The 18,883-nt window shown below is 58.8% G+C and overlaps 2 protein-coding genes across 4 annotated transcripts in view; one reads left to right on the top strand and one right to left on the bottom strand.

Annotated features, from left to right (window-relative positions):
- Window positions 1-369: 369 nt before the first annotated feature.
- Window positions 370-18,883, bottom strand: part of PDAP1 (PDGFA associated protein 1) — a 29,039-nt gene continuing 10,525 nt past the window's right edge. Inside the window, exon 6 of the mRNA XM_082429867.1 lies at window positions 370-795. Within this exon, the coding sequence (XP_082285993.1) occupies window positions 767-795 (29 nt within the window). The 3' untranslated portion in view covers window positions 370-766. The remainder of the gene's footprint in view (window positions 796-18,883) is intronic.
- On the top strand, window positions 5,090-17,986 carry ARPC1B (actin related protein 2/3 complex subunit 1B). 3 transcript variants are annotated; one of them, XM_082429858.1, is made up of 10 exons: window positions 5,090-5,244; window positions 11,481-11,557; window positions 12,303-12,407; window positions 12,840-13,062; window positions 13,815-13,922; window positions 14,970-15,176; window positions 15,261-15,336; window positions 16,264-16,469; window positions 17,275-17,365; window positions 17,666-17,986. In XM_082429858.1, exons 2-10 carry the CDS (start codon window positions 11,494-11,496, stop codon window positions 17,702-17,704), a joined length of 1,119 nt encoding a protein of 372 aa, XP_082285984.1. In that variant the 5' UTR covers window positions 5,090-5,244; window positions 11,481-11,493; the 3' UTR covers window positions 17,705-17,986. The 3 variants fall into 3 exon arrangements, with proteins under 3 accessions (XP_082285984.1, XP_082285985.1, XP_082285983.1); XM_082429859.1 differs by lacking the exon at window positions 5,090-5,244 and adding an exon at window positions 5,803-6,050; XM_082429857.1 differs by lacking the exon at window positions 5,090-5,244 and adding an exon at window positions 10,340-10,417.

Below are 18,883 nucleotides of genomic sequence, written 5' to 3'. Positions count from 1 at the left end.
GCAAATAAATGAATACAGCGTAGCCTAGAGCATGGCTGTGTGCCCAGAAGCGGAGCGGTGATTCCAACACAACTCTAGTAGTTAGGACAACGCTGGTGATAGCGCTTCTCAAAGGACATCGTGATATTCTTAAAAGAGTAAATTTGCCCTTTTGCTAAGCCATGGGAAGCATTACTTCCCTCCAGAAGAGAATCCCAGCACCTGGGCACCTGCTTCTTCCCGTTTGCTGTGGCATCCTCCCTGCGCCCCCCCTCTCCCCGCCCCCCGCCAATGGCAGGAGCTCCTTTGTGTACACGTGTTTGTACCAGTGCATCAGCAAGGCTGTCGTGACAGAACAAGGATAGACAAAAGCAGGCCAAGAAACAGGAATTAACTACCAATTTCTTTTTAGTTTCATTAAATCACGTGGCTTGGGAGCAATTCGAGAGGTTTTTAGAGAAACAATGTATTCTGTGAAAGAAACAATAAATTTACTAACTTGGCCTCCAAGAACTTAAGCCTAGAGTCATCTTTTTTCTTTTTTTAACTTGGGCCATCTCACATCCATGGAAGAAGGCCCATCCCTGTCGTGGCAGCCAGAAACCCGCAGTGCTGGGCTCTGAGATGGTGGAAGGTCGCTTCTCATCTCGCCCTGCTTGTGAGACTCTGACCAGGCCTCGGTCCACAGCCGCCACCGATTTGGAGGGACAGTGGCCAAAGCCCTTTGATTGGAGGCTTTGGCGTCAGGTCATAGTTCTGCCAAGCTGCGTGGCCTTGAGCAACATAGTTAACATCTCTGAGCCTCACTGTCTTCACCTGTAAAATGGGAGTAGTAAAGGGTTAGCAGTTGCTGTTATTCAGTAAAGCCGAGGTTTGCCTTCAGGTTTGGCATTGGCCCCATACTGCGCCCCGGAGACCCTTAATAGCAGAGTGGGGTAGGGTGGGAAGTGGTGTATGGTTTTCCTGCTAACCAAAAAAAAAAGTTTTTTCCAGAATATGAGAAAACGGGGGTTGGCCTCAGAACCCAGATTAATTGCTTGGGCATGGCCCCTTCAGTTTGACCCAACAATCACGCGAGTGGTTTAGTTCTCATGTGTGCCCAGTGAGGCAGTGATGCGAAGGCCTAGGATTCCCTCAGGTGCCTGCGATGTCGGTGAGGCCATTAAGCTACCCCACGAAGAATAGTACAGATGATCTATACATTATAAAGTTAATGTGAGTTATGTGTATGTCTAATTCAAATATTAGGTGTGGTAGGTAGACTACTGGCCCCCCAAAGATGTCCCTGTCCTGATCCCCAGAACCTGTGAGCTTTGCAGATGGGATTAAGTTAAAGATCTTGAGCTGGGGAAGCTGAGCCTAGATTATCAGGTGAGCCCAGTGTAATCACAAGAATCCTTATAGGAGGGAGGCAGGCGGGGGAGAGTCTGAGGAAATGAGGGGGTAGAATCACAGATTGCTGTGGGAGAAGGCCAAGGCCTCTAAAAGCTGCAAGAAGGAACCTGGTTCTCCCCTGGAGCCTCCAGAAGAAACAGCACCCCGCCAGCACCCTCCAGCCACTGACGTGGGCTGTGAAGCTCTGAGCTCCAGCGCTGTAAGAGAAGACACTTGTGTTGTCTCAAGCCACCCGCTCTGTGGTGAGCTGCTCCAGCAGTAACAGGAAACGAATCCACTAGGCCATTCAGAAAAGGGGAGGAGGGACTTCCCTGGCAGTCCAGTTGTTAGGACTCTGCACTTCCATTGCAGGGGGCACGGGTTCAATCCCTGGTCAGGGAACTAGGCTCCCACAAGCCGCTCGGCACGGCAGGAAAAAAAAAAAAAAAGGAGGAAATATGGTCTGGAGCTGAGTTTTTCAAACTGAGGGTCAGAGCCCATTTGTAGGTTGTAAAATCACGGCTGGTACTTAGAAGAGAAAACAACATTCTGCATTGCGTGTAGTACGTTCTGCTTCATGGTACTTCTGTTTCAGATACACAGGGGGGCTGTGGACTAGGCCGCAACATGTGTCCATGGGGGTCATGGTCAAAAAAAGTTTGAAAGCTACTAAGGTAGAGGAGCCAGTCACCTGAGTGGGGCTTGATGAGGAAGGATCCGCGGATCCAACACAGCAAGAACGTGTGCCACGCACACAAGGTCACGGTGCCGGGCACCAAGGGAAGCACCTGATAGGCAGGAACTCCTCACAGCAACCCTGCAGGGTTAGAACTGTGACTGCCACATCTTAGAGATGACAGAACGCAAGTTCAGAGAGGGAGGGCAGCCTGTATCAAGGCAGCCTCTCCAGAGCCCCAGGGGTAACCACCAAGCATGCTTCCTGCTGGGTGGTGACAGGCAGGGGAGATGCCTAGCGACCCAGCCCAGTTCTGTCACCGCACTCAGAAGCAGGGTGATGTCACTGGAACCAGGAGGGGACCCCCCCCCGGCGATACCTGTGGGGTCTCCTGGTAGACCTCGGTTTCTCAGTTGAGCCGTGCGGCTTGGAAGGGGTGTGAGCAGGCCCCAGCTGAGGAGTGCTGCGTGTGTTCCAGACCTCCATGTGTGCGTGGCTTTGGAAGGAGGCCCAGGGTCTCCCCTCTTCCCTCCTGGTACCGGGTGTCAATCTTCGATCTCAGGGGGAGACCTATGGTCCCCATTCAGGGGTGGGCAGGGGCTGAGACAGAAGGAGATCGCGCTGCATGCTTCTGGAAGGTTTTCCTCCCTGGTCTCCCGCTGCCTTGGCCAGCCCACCACCTCCTGAGTCCAGAAGCCTGAAGCTAGGCTGCCACCTTGTGACCAGGAGGCAGTAAGGCCAGTGCAGCAAGGAGGAAGGAGCAGAGAGCCAGGGAGGACCTTGATGGCCCTGAAACACTGCACCAGACCCCAACTGACGGCCCTCCTCGAGTCAGCCAGCCCTGAGGAGTCAGCCTGGGTGTGTGGCTGCCTTCCTGGGAATCCTGGGAAGGCGGGGAAGAAGGGAGAGTGTAGGACCTTCATCCCAGGGCACCAGGGGAGGCAGATTCCAGGCAGAAATAGAAAGCTCTCTGAGCTGTTCTTTGAGCTCCAGATGAAATTCTTCCACCCCCAGGTTCTCCTCACCCAAGGACTTGCTCCATTTAAGGCTTAGAAGACTGTTCCCCAAGGGAGCCATTTCAAATAACACCCCTGTCGCTTCCCAGCTTGAGGTGTGTTTCCCATCTACTGGGTCTTCCCACAGTGACTGCAGGCCTGTGAGGTGGCCGGGCAGTGCTTGTTAGGAATAAGCCTCACTTTACAGATGCGGAAACCCAGGCGCTGCAAGAAGACTGAAGTTACACTACAGGTTAAGTGGCAGAGCCGGAAGTGGGTTCAAGTTTCTAACCCCACTGGTTTGTTCATTCATTGATTCATTCAGCAAATACATACTGAGTGCTCCTGGCTGCCAGGCACTGATCTCGGCCCCGGGAAGAGCAGCGTGAATAATGCAAATATGGTTTCTGCTCACACTAAGCTTGAGTCTTCTTCTCATCAAATTACCTCAGTTTCGTGAGGAAGAGGGAGTCCTCAGCTGTGCATATTTGTTAGGATGCTTTTAGGGATGAGTAACAGAAAAGCAACTCAAAGCAGCTTAAAAAGTAGATTCCTTGGCTCACGTACCTGAAGAAACCCCCGGAGGCAGGTTGGGCTCAGGCTGCCAGTCAGAGGTTGACCAAGGCTCTGGTCATTTCCTGGGATTCTCTCCATCACGCTCCCCCCTCCCCTCCCCCCCGGGTTGTCAGGCTTCCCTGTGGCTCTTCCACTTTCGTGTTCAAATTCCAGAAGGCGCTGCTTTCCCCTCTATCTTCATTCGAAATCCTGGGCTTTGCTTTGACCCACTGTCTCAGGTCACAAGTCCAGGAGGTGGGGTGGGGAGACCACAAGCTGATTGGGTGAGAGCACTCAGGGGCCACCATCAGAGATGGGGCTCAGTCCCACCTGGGATGGTTCCCTGGGCATCTGCAAAGCTGCAGAGGGGTAAATGGAAGGCAGGGACACAAGTGTCACCTCAGCATTAAACTGCACTTGTCCTCACGGGATGGGGGTGGCCAGTACAGACCATCTGAAACTTTTCTCTGACAAAGCCATCACTTGGATTTGCCAAGGCTGGATGGGGGGCCCTGCTGACAGCCCCTCAGTGTCTCCTCAGAGCCAGGAAGGCCAGGGTCCTACTAATCGAAGCTGAAGTTTCCCAAGCACCCTGTGTGCTCACCTCAAAGTGCTCCTCACCTTTGGACACCTTTCATTCTCCCGGCTGCCCCCAGGTGTTGAATTGTGTAATGGGAGCCAGGACTGGTGAGCACAGGATCCTGTTGAGGAGGGGGTCAGGGACAGAGTGACCTAAGAGACACTCACTCATGTCCTGCAGGATGAAGGGAAGCGGGCCAGGTGGGGACAGCGTGGGACAAGTGTTCCAGGCAGAAAGAACAGCATGGGTCAAAGCGGGGAGCCCTGACAGGGTGGGTGCCTGGCCCCGGACCTCCTGAGACCCACGAAGACCCCACGCCCATCCGTGATTCTGCTTAGTGCCTGGCTGACCAGCTGAGCTGAATCCTAGCGGGAGGGACCACCTGGCCACATCTCCACTGATGAGGCAGAGGGCAGGGATGGAGAGACCGCCGGGCCTACCTGGCCCAAGACCCACATACAGGCGGCTGCGAGGCCGCTGGGTAACTTAAGGGTCGGAAGCGGTCTGCGGTGGAAAGAGGGGCAGGAAGTCGGCACTGAGAAGGAACTGGACCAGCCGGGGGTTGGCGCCCCCGTTTTGAAGCGAGGACCCCGGCGGCGGGCGGGCTGCCTCGGCTCCCCTGACTGCCCACACCCCGCACATTGGGCGCCCAGCGGGCATCCGCTCGCGAATGGAGGGCTGGTCCCCGCGCGGCCGGGGCCTGAGGCCGGGAGAGGCAGCTAAGCTGCTGGGCCACCGGCGCTCCCCAAGGCCGCTCGCGGGGGTGGGGGCCGTGCGCGCTGCCGGGCTCGGGTTCCCGCCCGGGCGGTGCCCCCCCCCTCGCCGAGCCTCAGTCTCCCCGCCCGCCAGGGGGCGAGGGGCGCACGCCGTCAGGGCGCCCCGGGTCGGCTCGGCCCCAGCCCCGGGGGGGTGGGCGGGACCAGGGCTCTCCAACCGCTAGCCGCCCGCCCGGGTCCCGCCCGGTCCCCGCGGGGCTGAGCCGGGAGGCCCCGCCCCCCGCCCACGAGGAAGTGGCAGAGCTGCGCGGGGCCCAGAGCCGGTTCGGCGCGTCGACTGCCCAGAGTCCGCGGCCGCGGCGCCCCGAGGTGAGGGGGCGCGGGAGCGGCCCGGAGGGGGGGGTGGTGGGCGTGGGGAGCACGGGGAGGGACCTCATGCAGGTGGGGAGGACGCAACGAGGGGCCGCCGGGAGATCGGGGATGAGAAGGGCCACAGGGGGCCCGCCTGGAGGTGAGGGGACACGCGGGGCACGGGCTGCGGGCGGGCGGGCGGCCTCCTCCGGGCGAGGGAACCGCAGCGCTCACCCCCGCCCCCCGCAGTCTGCGCCCTCGGGGCGCCCCGGCCCGCGCGTCCGCCCCCCCTCGCCTCCCCCCTCCCCCCGCCTCTGCCCCGCCGTCGGTGAGCCCCGTTATTTCGGGCCGCAGGGCCCCACGCCCAGTCACTTCCCCTGCGTCCTCCAGCCTTCCGGGTTGCTCCAGCCGGGAAATGAGCTGGCGCCCCCGCCGCCTCGCCTCGCCCCTCCCTCCCTCCCTCCCGGCCACCGCCCCCTCCCTCAGCCCGCCTCCCGCCAGCTGGGCCCGGTCCGAGGGCTCTGGTCCAGGGAGGGGCGGGCCGGGTCCGGAACGCTCCCCCCTCAGCTCCCGGGCGCTAGACCGGAGCGTTCCGAGCGGCGCCCCCCGTCGCCGGCGGCGTGGGGACCGCGGCCAGGGCCGGGACCTCGGGCGGTGACAGGGACACAGTAGTGACTGGCGTGAAGCCGCAGGAGCGAGCCTGGTGCGGACGCCGAGGCTCTCAGGTTATTCCGGGCTGTCCCCAGGCTCCTCCCGCCTGGCGGGCAGTGCTGCCCGGTGGGTAAGAGCACCCCCGCCGGCGAGGTCTCCGGGGCCAGAAACTGGTAAGAGCGCCAGCTTCTTCCATCAGTGGCCACCGACCTTGCAAGCCACCTAACCTCTCTGGGCCTCAACTTTGCTTATCTGGGAAATGGGGAACTTTCATGTTGTGAGGCTTAAATATGATCATGTGTGTAAGGCACACACAGGGCCTAAACATGCACTTTTATTGTCCTTGCTGTTATTTATAAGGCCTGCCTACATTTATCAAAGTGTCCAGGTGAACCTAAACTCTGAGATTCGGGGTCAGAATCCCAAACTGTGCCAGTTAGGAGTGGGGTGACTTTGAGCAAAGTTTGGCTTTTGTCTGAGTCTGTTTCCTCCTGTACAAGATGAAGGTTAAAACAAACACTGGAAAACTTCTTGGGCTTGTTTTAGGGTGTAAAAGAGAGAATGTATGTCAAAGTCCTGGGTAAATTCCGGGCATTTAAAGATGCCAGTTCGGTCCAGTGGTTAGGACTCCGTGCTTCCACTGCAGGGGGCACGGGTTGGATCCCCTGTGGGGGAACTAAGATCCCCCAAGCCAAGTGGCAAAAAAAAAAAAAAAAAAAGCCAAGTAAGTTAATTAATTACATAGTTAATTACATAAGTGTTTGTATATTATCCACATAGGTCTTATAACAACATGTTCATATCACTATTTCTCTTTCCATATTTGTAGTCATCGGGATTTTTCTATCCTGTCACCATTATAAAGAGGATTATTATGAACATGTTTGCTTTAAAAAAAAGTCAGCTATTTTTTTTAGCACCAAAATGAATTTATGCCACCAAAAATGTTAACAATTTTTAAGTTCCTGTTTGTGTTCTTCTGTTTGTTCCCACCCAGTTGGTTGGATTGAGTGTTATCACATTGCCCTTCAGGAAGGCTGAACAAATTAGCAACAAATGAGAATTTCTCCACAGTCTTGCCAGCATTGAGTTTTATGTGTTTTGGGGTTTTGTTTGGTTTGGATTATTTTAGCTGATGCTTTATGGTGCCTTATGATTATTTTCATTTGTGTTTCTTGACTTTGCCTGGTTTGTAAGACCTCAAGAGCGGAGCTGGGGAGGAGGGATTGGCTGGTCTGTTGGGGTGACGAGGGCTGTTCCACACACAACAGGAAGTTGAGTAACTGCTCAGCACATGTGCAAACTGGCTTGCTGGCAGCTCCCTGGAGTGGCTGAGCTGGGTGGGGACTTCCCTGAGTGCCTGCAGAGCAGAGATCCTTGCTGCAGGCAGCTCCTGCCTGGTTTAGCCTCCAATGCAGTCAAACCTCTGGATTCAGAGAAGGTTGGGCTGGCAAAGCTTCTCTGAAAGCAAGAAAGAACCTACAGCTGGTGCCTCGTCCAGCCCCAGACTTTTCTGGATAGAGATGTGGGGGAAACATTGGCGGAGGGCACCCAGTCAGTATGGAGAGAGTCAGAATTTGCACCCAGCATGTAAGAAAGAGATGGGAGGCCTGAGACCCTTGGCTGGGCAGCTGGGGGCTTCGCCTGGCTTGCCTTGCTTTGGAAGGGAGCTGTTTTCTCCCCGAATCCTCAGAGAGGACCCTTTAGATTGATGATTTCCAAGCTTTTTGGATCGTTGACGCTATCAGGAAAAAATCTTGAGTGCATACTCCCCAGTAAATATTTACAAATTGCATACATGTACCAGTGAAATAATAGGTCTGGTCTATAAGGAGTATACCATAAGACGGATGTGATTCATTCATGCAACCACATTCAAGAAATATTTATTGAGCACCTACTATGTGCCAGGCACTCTAATTGGTACTGGGGATTCATCTGTGAACAAAACAAATATACCTGTCCCCGTGCAGCTTATGTCCACACCCTGGTACATGGTCCTTGGCACCCCATGCCTGGAGACCCACGCCCCACCTTGGAGACCCAAAGCTCCTCCCAGCCATCATGCTGCTCTCCCAGCCCTGCGTGATCCCCCGTCCATTCATCCTGAGCACCTACTGTGTGCCAGACACGGGGGAAGAGCTACCTGGAGCACAGGGAGATCCCGGCTTCAGGCTGGTGGGGGGCGGTTAGAACCAGCTGGGGGAGTCTGTCGGGGTTTGGCCTGTGCTCCCCCAGCCTCACTCTCTTTCCAGGGTGATGGGGGCACAGAGCACTAGACGTGGACTCCCAGTGCCAACGCCATCCCCAGGGCCCCCTCCTCTCTCTTTGTCCTTGACAATCAAATGGGTCCACAGGGCTGGCTCACAGGGTCACAGCGATGAGTGGGTCGGTTTCCCGGGGCCATGGCCTCAGCCTGCCTTTGTCTCCACCAGGAGACACCGCTGAGCGGTTGCGTTGTCCACACTCGGGCAGTGCCCGCCCCACCCTCCCCTCCCGCCCCTTGGTAGGGTAGAGGTTTCCCTGGGAATGATTAAGTCACAGTTCCTGTGGCGGGGTGGCCTGGTGTGAAGGCTGTTTTCCTGGATCTGACCACACGGAATGATCCCATGATCCCCAAGCCTGCAGTGGCTGGAGAAGCCACGCCCCTCCCTGGGCTGCCACTTCCGCATTTGTAACCTGTGGGGGTAGGGAGTCCTCGGGAGGCCCTGCTGCTTTCAACCGCTTTGCAGAAGTTATGAAAAAGTTATGAAAAGGGGAAAACACGTCTTCCTCTCTCCCACCCCTTCCACCCGTACCCCCTCCCCCCTGTACAGTGTGGGTCAGCAGACGAGGGAGTATTTCTGTCTGAATTTATGCTAAAGTGTGATCGGCTGATAGGTGTGCTCTGAACCTGTCTGTCCCACTGTGCTGTGGCCGTCTTTATCAGCCCCTCCCTCTCCCCCTTGAGAACCTTTGGGTCCCAGGAGACAATGGGCAGGGTCCCCAAGCCCTCTCAGCTGCGATATTGGCAAGTATGGGGGCCGCGGTCCTCTGTAGAGCCAGTGTCTCCATCTTCACAGCCTGGAACTCTGAAAAGTCCCTAGACAGGCTGTTAGAGCCCGGCCCACACGTCTGGACACTCTCGCCAAGAGCCCGCAAGGGGCAGAGATGCCCGGCCAGACAGTGAGCCCGGGACAGTTGGAGCTGGGAAGTTGGGTTCTGCTCTGGCTGAGTCTAGGGTCCAGGGACCCCCTGGGCTTCTTCTGGGCCGCCTGGGGTGAAGGGGAGGGGGTGGTTGGCCTCCTGTGGAGTCAGGGGCCAAGAAGAACCTAGCTGGCATTTGGAAGTGGGTTTCTGGCTTTAACCACCACCCCCCCGCCCCGCCCCCTGCCCCATTTGTGACCTTGGGGAATGGGGGCAGGCAGATCAGCACAGCTTAGTGGACAGGCCTAGGTGCTCCCTCCCACTCTGAGTCTTGGCATCTGCGGTGGAGACGTGGATGACCCCCTGCCCACCCAGGCCGGATGCAGCAGAAGTGCCTGGGGAAACCCCGTCGGGCCTGCTGACCTGGGCTCCGAGGCCACTTCCGGGGCCTTTGCTTTACACAAAGAGGCCTTATAAGGAGACAGAGGCTGGGGAGGCGGCCGCCGTGGGAGCGGTGTGCTCGTGTGCGCATGCAAGGCTGACACGTGTGTGTATGGGAGCGGTGTGTGCGTGCGCGCGCGTGCAAGGCTGACCGCGCGTGCGTGTGTGTGGCCTCCGCCTGGCTGTGTGTGTCCACCTTCTTTCTCAGCAAATGTTGCCCGGGAACCCACCCGGGGCCCTGCTCTAGGCCTGCGGGAACAGGCGCGGTGGTCCCTGCCCTCTCCGTGCACGTGTGCGCGGTGGTCTGTGCCGCTTTAGGAACTTTCCAGGACTTCCTGCTATAAATTAAAGCGGGATTTGTGGTCGCTGAGCCCCGGAGTCCCCAGCAGTATGATGGATGGCACTGCAGCCTGACCCTCGTGCCTGGGCCCCAACTCAGTGCTGTTCCTCCCAGAGGGGTCTTGGTCGAGACCCCCCCTGGGGGCAGAGAGAGACTCCAGGGTTCCGGGAAGGTCAGGGCTCAGATCCAGGCTGAGGAGCGGCCTTCCTGGGGCCCAGCCTCCGGCCACAAACCTGCCAGTCAGGTGGGGGAGGCGGCCGAGGGCCTGGGAACGCCCACGTCAGGGCCACGTGACTCCAGCAGGTGGCTTCCCCTCCAACCGCAGCCCTCACATCCGTCATCTGGGGCTCAAGTCGAGAATGCAGGAGGGCTTAGAGCTGGTGAGTGCAGCGTTCAGGGAATGTGGTGTGGCTTTTTTTTTTTTTTACATTTTAAAAAATAACTTACTCTGCTGGACACTAATGACAGTAAACAATTGTGTTCATCAAATATTTATTGAGTGCTTACTATGTGCCACGCATTTAGGCGCCGGGGATAGAAATGTAAACATGATGGTCAGAAATGTGTGTCTCCATCAAGCTCGTTACTTTCCAGCAGGGGGAGAAAGACATGGGCAGGATGAATGAGCACAAGGTAACACGTGTTCAGTAAGATTATCCCCTGGAGAAAACTAGGGACTAGGGAGTGTGGAGGTGGGGTGGACAGCAGCCTTGCTCAGAAGGTGGCCTTGGACACAGACTTGAATGGCAGCAGCGAGGGCGGGAGCAGTGCAGGCATCTGGGGGAAGAGCTTCGAAGGCCGAGGGAACAGCCAGTGAGAAGACCTGAGGCTCGTGTGCCCCCGGATCGGCCCCTGGTCCGGCCGGGAGGCCCACCCCTAAACAGGTGAAGCACGCCGGGTGCCGGCACATCCATTCTAGACAAAGCGCTGCCATTTCATGATCACCTACTATGTGCCAGGCGTGGTGTGTCGTCTCATTTCACCCTCTTAACACCTCGGCGGGCGGGGGACAGGATTCCTGTTCCCATTTGGCAGATGTGGAAATTGAGGTTCAGAGAGGGCGAGTGATATGCTGGGGTCACACAGCTGGTAGGCAGTGCTGCTGGGCTCTACCCATGACTCTGGGAAGCTGAGGTGGGGAGAGAATGGGTGAGGAAGTGATGATCTCTTTGGGTCTTTCCAGTTGAGCAGGACTTTGCCGCATAGAACAGGGGTGGACATTTGGTGGTGTAGAGAGACTAGCACGCCGGTGTGAAATGTGGACAGAACTGGCCTCCAAGACACATCAGGCTTGACCTTCCCTGCAGAGGGAAGGAACAGCATGTGCGAAGGCCAGGAGGCCTGGCTCACTCCTTCTGGGGAGCGAGAGTTTCCACCTATGGGGAAACTGAGGCACAGATGATGAGTGATGGCCTGTCTGGGGCAGGGTCCCAGCACACCCCACTCATGGTAGTGGCTTCGCCCACACCCCCATTCCCCGCCTCCACTCCCCACCCCATCCTTTGTCTTTGTCCCCTGGAGCCTCGGACACATCCCATGAGAGCTGCTGTTTCATGAGGAGGGAAACTGAGGCCCCAGGAGGGAAGCAAAGCGCTAGGCCAGAGTCGGGAGGCCAGGGTGGCCCCTGCTGCCCTCCCGCGAGGCCGGCTGGGGCAGGGCGGGGCTGAGCTGGCTTCGCTCTCTGTCTTGGGCACAGGAGCCGAGCAGCCATGGCCTATCACAGCTTCCTGGCAGAGCCCATCAGCTGCCATGCCTGGAACAAGGACCGCACCCGTGAGTGCCCCCCCCCATCGGATGACGCGGGAAGCTGTCCCCCTGCTTCACCCCCAATCCTGAGGTCCTGAGTGTTAGGAGGGAAGGGACCCAAGCAGGGCAGCCAGGCGAGCGGGCACTGAGGGTTGGAGGCGAGAGCACGGCCCTGCCTGCACCAGGCGCTGCTCTGGGCGCCAGGACCGGGTGGGCACGACAGCGGGTCTGCCCTCTGCTGACGGCTACGGGAGGGTCTGGGGATGGGAAACGTAACCTGCAGTGAAATGAGCTCTGAGGAAACATGAAGGGTGAGGCGAAAGCGAAGGAGCCAAGGCACTAGTTTAGAAAAGGGGGCTAGGGAGGGGCTTTCAGGGAAGGTGACGTTTGCATGGAGAACCAAAGGAGGTGACGGAGCCAGCGTGCAAAGGCCAGGGTGGGTGTAACGGCCCCGAGGCGGCAGAGCCTGGTGTCATCAGGAGCAGCAAGGAGACCGTGGCTGGAGCAGGGGCAGAGCAGGGGGCAGGGAGAGCTCCCGGAGGTTTGCAAGACTGCCTTGGGGACACTGGGGCTGTGGGGTGCAGATGAGGGGTGGCCAGCCCCTGGGGAGGAGTCCCAAGGGGGGCCCAGCAGGACCTGAGGCAGAGGAGGAGAGTGCATTAGCAGAGGACAAAGTGTTGCTCAGGTGGCCTGAGAAGGTGGGGAGTCATGGGGGAAGGGGGGAGCCTGGGCACACATGCCTCCTCCCCACGCCTGCCCATCTCTCCTGCAGAGATCGCCATCTGCCCCAACAACCACGAGGTGCACATCTATGAGAAGAGCGGGAACAAGTGGGTCCAGGTGCACGAGCTCAAGGAGCACAACGGGCAGGTGACAGGTGGGTTGGGCTGGCTGGGGTCATCTTCCTGAAAGAAGGCAGGGCAGGGCCGGGCCATCCACCTACTCCCTGTGTTAGGTAGGATAGTTTGGGTTGCAAGTAACGGAACCCTGATTCAAACTGGCTTAAGTTATAAAGGGATTACATTGATTGGTTTATGTTACTGAAAAACTCAGAAGTTTAAGGGCTTCAGGAAAGGTGTGATCCAGCAGCTCAGCATTACCAAGGACCCGTTTCTTTTCTGTCTCTTGGCTTGGCCTTCTAGCATGTTTGCTGATAGTTGCGAGAGCTGTAACACCCCCAGTGAACTCTAGTAGCACCCCCTGGAGCAGCTTTCATCCCGATTGTGGCCTCTAAGCCCCTCCTATGTGTACACTGTAGAGCCACCTCTGCTTGGATGGCTTCAGCCTAGTGCCTCCTCCCACCCCACAGGCATCGACTGGGCCCCCGAGAGTAACCGCATCGTGACCTGCGGCACAGACCGCAATGCCTACGTGTGGACGCTGAAAGGCCGCACGTGGAAGCCCACGCTCGTCATCCTGCGTATCAACCGCGCCGCTCGCTGTGTGCGCTGGGCTCCCCAGGAGAACAAGTTCGCTGTGGGCAGTGGCTCCCGTGTCATCTCCATCTGCTATTTTGAGCAGGAAAACGACTGGTGGGTGCCTGGGCGGGGCCAGAGTGGGCTGGGAGGGACCTGGCGCTGCAGACCAACGGGTGGTGGGGCAAGAGGGTCCCAGAAAGCACGGGACGGGGAGTCAGGACCCCTGTTCACATGACCCTGGGGAAGTGTGTGCTCTCTGGCCCTTGGAGGTGAGGCGAAGGGCTCTCTGTACAGCCCCCCGCCCTCCCACAGCCCCGTCTCAGTCATAAGGGCCCAGGCGGCACCCGGGCTGCCTCTGTGGGCATCGCGCTACGCCCTGCACACCTGCTGGCACTGACCCGCCCCCTCCCATCAGCCCCCTGGACTGGGCGTCTGCTGCAGTCCCCACGTTACAGATGTGCAAAGGCCCTGAGGCAGATCACTCGCCCAAGGCTCCCGGCCCATCACACTCCAGGGCCTACTCACAAGCTCCCAGGCACGTCATGATCTTCTCCCCTGGGTCCCTGAGGGCAGAGGCCAGGCGGGAAGTTAGGCTGGAGTCTGAGAGACTCGAGTTCAAATCCCACCCTGACCAGTTAGCGGCCTCGTGACTTCTCCTCACTGAGCTGCCCCAGGGTTGTCGCAAGACCAGGTGTGGAGTCCCCACCCAGGGTGGGACCCGGCACGTTGCTGGCCTGGGCCCAGGCCCCTTCCTCCTGGGACCTCTGTGGTCTGCAGGGCCCAGTGGGAGCCTGGAGCCTCTGGGTTGGCGGGTGCCCACCTGTGTGTCCCCGTCTCCTCCCTACCTGTCTGCCTGCCGTGTCCAGGTGGGTTTGCAAGCACATCAAGAAGCCCATTCGCTCCACCATCCTGAGTCTGGACTGGCACCCCAACAATGTGCTCCTGGCCGCCGGCTCCTGCGACTTCAAGTGCCGGTGAGGGGGGCCCTGCCAGCAACGCAGGGACGGGTGGGAGGGTGGGGGGCAGCTGTCCTGGGAGCCCCGCGACCCGCCTTCCAGACCAGCTCTGCTGCCAGCAGGTGACCTGGGGGCCCCCGTCGAGCTTCTGTGGGGTTTTGCTCTCTGAAGGGTCATCCCGGGGTCCTCTCTCCAGCCTCTGGGGGGCCTTAGAAGGATGTGCCCCTTGCCGCCGCTTAACCTCAGCAAGGTTTCTTTTCTAGGCCCTCCTGTGCTCATTAGAACCTCCCACTCCTTCAGCTTATTGGCTTCTATCTGAGGGAAAATGAGTGGGTGTACTTTTTCACAATAAGGTATAAATGACTGATAGGCTGGGACAAACCCTGCCTCGTTATCTTAAGGCCTGGAACAAAGAGTCTCCACCTGCCACTGGCTGTCTGTCACTTCTGGGCCCATTACCCCCCCTGCCCGGAGTCTCCCAAGGCCTCCGGCTCCCAGCTCCAGGCAGATGGCCTGGGTTTCTGCATCTGCCCTGGGAAATGAGGCTACAGCAGGCCCCAGAGGCCCCAGGCACAGAGGGGACGAGGTCCTGATGAGGCTCGTCGGCGCCCTGACCTGTCAGATGACTCCCGCTGGCCCTGGGATGGAGAGTGGAGCTGGTGGAGCTGGCAGGAAGGGAGGCAGGATTGGTTCACGGTGCAGAGCAGGAGGTGGGGCACATCCTAGGGGCTAGCCCTGGAGTGTAGTGGTCACCGTGAGGGGGACAGGAGACGCCCTGGGAGCCACGTTAGCCGTGGATGGGCAGTCCTCAGGTGAGGGCCCCGAGGGCCCTGGGAGTTCCCAGGGCCCTGAGCTGGGAGACCTCCTGACCCCACACCATTGCACAGAGTGGGCACCGAGGCCCAGACTTGTCCGAGCGTGAAGATGCAGGTCACGAAAAGCCGGCTCCGGTACCCTTGACCTCAGCCGGGTGCTCTGGCCTCAGCAGGCCAGTTTGGGAGAGGGAGTCCCTTGTGAGGCCCCTCCCAGACCCCCGGTCACCCCCTTTTTTGCCTCTCCCGGCAGGATCTTCTCAGCCTACATCAAGGAGGTGGAGGAGCGGCCAGCACCCACCCCATGGGGCTCCAAGATGCCCTTCGGGGAGCTGATGTTTGAGTCCAGCAGTAGCTGCGGCTGGGTGCACGGTGTCTGCTTTTCAGCCAGCGGCAGCCGTGTGGCCTGGGTCAGCCATGACAGCACCGTGTGCCTGGCTGATGCCGACAAGAAGATGGCGTGAGTACAGGTCCCCCGAATGGGGGGGCGACCCAGGCACCGAGCACGAGGGGCCGGTGTGGCTGACGTCTCTCTCTCACTCAGCGTCGCGACTCTGGCCTCTGAAACGCTGCCGTTGCTGGCCCTGACCTTCATCACAGAAAACAGTCTGGTGGCAGCGGTAAGGGGGCGGGGGGGGGGGAGGGGGAGCAGGGGCCGGTGACAGCAGGTCTCCCAGCGAGCCCCGAGATGCCCAGGCAGCCCTCTACTTGTCCCCGCTCCCTCCTTTCCTTCCTCCCATCCATCCACCCATCCATCCATATCTCTATTGGTCAGAATAGGTTGGGTTATGCTGCGGTAACAACAACAAAAAAGTTCCCAACAGCAGTGGCCTAACACAGTAAAGGTTTGTTTCTTGCTCACTTTGACTGTCCAGCGTGGGCGCTGTGAGGGGGGTCTCTGCTCAGTGCAGATGGGAGCTTTGTCTCCCGTGGAGTGAGGAGGGGAAGTGGGGAACTGGGTCCTGGATCCTAACCTTTCTGCTTACATTTTATTGGCCCATGGAAATGACAGGACCACACCTCCTCACTCAGAGAATGAGTGCTTGTGGGGGAGTGCAGTCCTGTGTGTGTCCAGAAGGGCACTACTCTCCCTCCCTTCTCCTGCCCACCTGTCAAGGCTCTTTTCAGGCCTCAGGAAACCTAATGGGGTCCCAGAGGGGGATCAGGCCTGCTTTGCCTAGACGAACGTCCAGCTGTGGGGTCTCTCCCAGAGCAGGTGTAACCGTCTAGGCAGGACAAGGCCCCCTGGGCTCCCAGGGAAGTCCCAGACCAGCTTTCTCAGCTGAACGCTGGCCCTGCGGGCTGAGGGGGCTGCTCCTAGCTGCTCAGCCCCGACATCCAGTCCCTGTTACTACACCTGGGGTCGCCGGCTGTGTCCCCGAGCTGGCATCGGCTTCCCTGTGCTACACCCAAGCCCTGCATCCAGCCTCTGGGACCCCCCGATTTGTGGCCGGGTGCCCCTCAGCGTTGCACCTCCCCTTCAGCCTGGGTTTCCCCGGGAGGAAAAAGGGGGCGCTCCAATGGCACCCCGCCCCTCCCCGCTGCAGGGCCACGACTGCTTCCCGGTGCTGTTCACTTACGATGGCGCCGCGGGGACGCTGAGCTTCGGTGGGCGGCTGGACGTGCCCAAGCAAAGCTCGCAGCGCGGCTTGACGGCCCGCGAGCGCTTCCAGAACCTCGACAAGAAGGCGAGCTCGGAGGGCAGCGCGGCGGCGAGCGGGGGCCTGGACTCGCTGCACAAGAACAGCGTCAGGTGAGGGCGGGGCCGAAGGGCGAGCTCCACGCCCACCCCGGCAGCGTCGAGGTGCGGGCCCACTTAGGAAGCTGGTCAGTCTCTCGAGGTTTTGCATCAGGTGGGGGCAGAGCAGTCAGCCTCGCTCTGCGTTTTCAGTTTTCAGGACGCGCTGTGGGACCGTTCTGGGGGGTGGCCGGGCGGTGACTGGAGGGGAGGGGCGGGGCGGGGCGGAACAAAGGGTCTCGCAGCAGCCTCCCTGAGGGACTAGAGTGGAACCAGAGCCAGAGACTCCTGGATTCCCCCAGCCACAGGCGTCCGCCCCAGGACAAATGAGAGGGAGAAGTGTGGCGAGACTCTGACCTTGCCCCTTGGCTAGTTAAACCCTCCTGTGGCTGCCTGGCCCGATGTCTTCAGACTGAACTCCTCTGCCCGGCCTTCAGGGCTCTTCAGAACTAGCCCTGCATCCACTCAGTGCCGTCTGTTGCTTCTCCCCGCCCTGCCACGCTCCGTCACTCTGATTCCCCAGCACGCGTGCCCTCAGCCCCTGCCCAGGCCTTTGTGTGTCCTGTGCCACCTGCCCGGCTGCCCTGTGCTCCTTGCACAGGGACTAGTGCTCGTCCCGAAAGCAGACTCCGGAGCCCCATCCTGTCGTCCTCTGTGGTCCTTCGCAGCCCGGCCTCCTGGGCTGTCCCTGCTGGGCGCACACACTCACACTCACCGGAGTGAGCTCCCGCAGAAGCTGGGGAGCTCCTGGAGGGCAGGGTGGGCCGGAGCCCAGCGCGGGCACAGGCTGGGATCTGTGAGGCGCTCATCCTCTCTGCAGCCAGATCTCGGTGCTCAGCGGGGGAAAGGCCAAGTGCTCGCAGTTCTGCACTACAGGCATGGACGGCGGCATGAGCATCTGGGACGTGAAGGTGAGGCCTGCCCTCCCCACACCGCCTCGCTTCCCCCCAGGCCGCCCAATTCTCCCTGGCAGCCACCTGGATGCCCCAGTCCTTCTTCTTCTTTCCTGCAGAAGGGCCCTTCAGTGGGGTGAGGGCTCCTTGGCATCTGGGCCTTGGCACCCTCTGCAGCACCTTCCTTTAGGGCTGGGATTCAAACCCAGGTCTGCCTGACCCCAAAGACCAGGTTCTCTGTCCCAGGTCAGGTCCCTGTGGGTGGGGTGTCTGCAGGACAGCTGAGAACCAGCCTGTCTTCTCCTTGTCTCCTTCCAGAGCTTGGAGTCAGCCTTGAAGGATCTCAAGATCAAATGACCTGTGAGGAGTCTGCCGCCCTCATCCCAGCTGCTGAGGGAAGGGGGTCAGGGAGGCGAAGGATCGCTTTGCTCGATGTTTCTAGGGTACCAGTTCGGGTCCCCACGGGCTGCTCCCTCAGGTGCGGAGGGGAGGGGCGGGGCGGGAGGCTTACCTACTGAAGGAACAATTGCCTTTTTCTTAAAGAAATGCTTTCATTTATTGTAAAAAATGTCCCCAAAGCACTCTGCTGGTCATGAACTGCTTCAAAATGTGGAGGTAATAAAAATGCAACTGCAGACACACCGGCCTGTGTGTCTGGAAGGAGAGGTTAGTTTGGGCAGAGCACTGGTAGCTTATTTTTGTTTGCCAGCACAGCTGATCCTTAAACCCAAGAGGCTGCCCCAAAATGGTTCCTTCCCTGCTGCGGTCCAGCCTGGGAGCTGCCAGGACCAGGTGTCTTTCCTGTCACTCATTCAGCAGTCAGATTCCTAGACAAGTGGTTGCACATTGTGGGCTGTTCTGGGCTTTAGTGGAAACTTATGATTTCTCTACTTGATGTTTGTGGTTGGTTTCTACTAACTGCTCATCATTTTTTAGGACGATTTTTTTCCCATCCCTATTTTACTCGGGTGTTTTTGTTTAATCACGTGCTTTTTAGTTACCTGTTTACATAATCATGGTTCTTCTTTTAGTCTAACTAACTAGGTAATGAATTACATCAGTAGATCTAATTGTGAACTGTCCTCACATCTGGAGGACAAACGATACCTAAGGAAGCCTCCTCCCCCACTGTTCTAGGGCCTGTCCCTCAGGATAGTCTCCTCTGTGAGAGGAGACCCACTGATTCTTTTTTAAATCAATCAGGAGATAAAAATTCTCAGTCCCCACAGACAGCTCAGGCTACACAGCTCCCCTTAGTCTTTACCGAGCCCCTGCCTGGCGCCCATTCGCCTCTCGGGACCGCGCGGAGGGCACTGCTGTTTAGGAGGCGGCGCCCCTCCTGGAGGGGTGCATAAGCAGAACAGGCGCCCACGTGACTGTGCTAAGCCTCGGCTTCCCCACTGCCGTCCCACCACGAACGAGGTAATGCTCCCCCACTGCCGTCCCACCACGAACGAGGTAATGCCTAGCAGTCATGCTGGGTGTTGGGACGCTTGCTCCCAGCCCTGAAATCCTGAGGCTGTCACCACCAGGGGG

The sequence above is a fragment of the Balaenoptera physalus genome, assembly GCF_965194825.1.
Source record: "Balaenoptera physalus genome assembly, chromosome: 16".
In the NCBI taxonomy this organism is placed as follows: domain Eukaryota; kingdom Metazoa; phylum Chordata; class Mammalia; order Artiodactyla; family Balaenopteridae; genus Balaenoptera; species Balaenoptera physalus.
Note: the sequence above shows the minus strand (reverse complement) of the source record. Positions and strands in the feature narration are given on the sequence as shown.

Bases quoted from the DNA above. Each gene is read 5' to 3' on its own strand.
- ARPC1B (XM_082429857.1), top strand. The intron at 13,063-13,814 runs GTGGGTGCCTGG...TGCCGTGTCCAG, and splicing joins TTTGAGCAGGAAAACGACTG to GTGGGTTTGCAAGCACATCA. The intron at 17,366-17,665 runs GTGAGGCCTGCC...GTCTCCTTCCAG, and splicing joins TGAGCATCTGGGACGTGAAG to AGCTTGGAGTCAGCCTTGAA.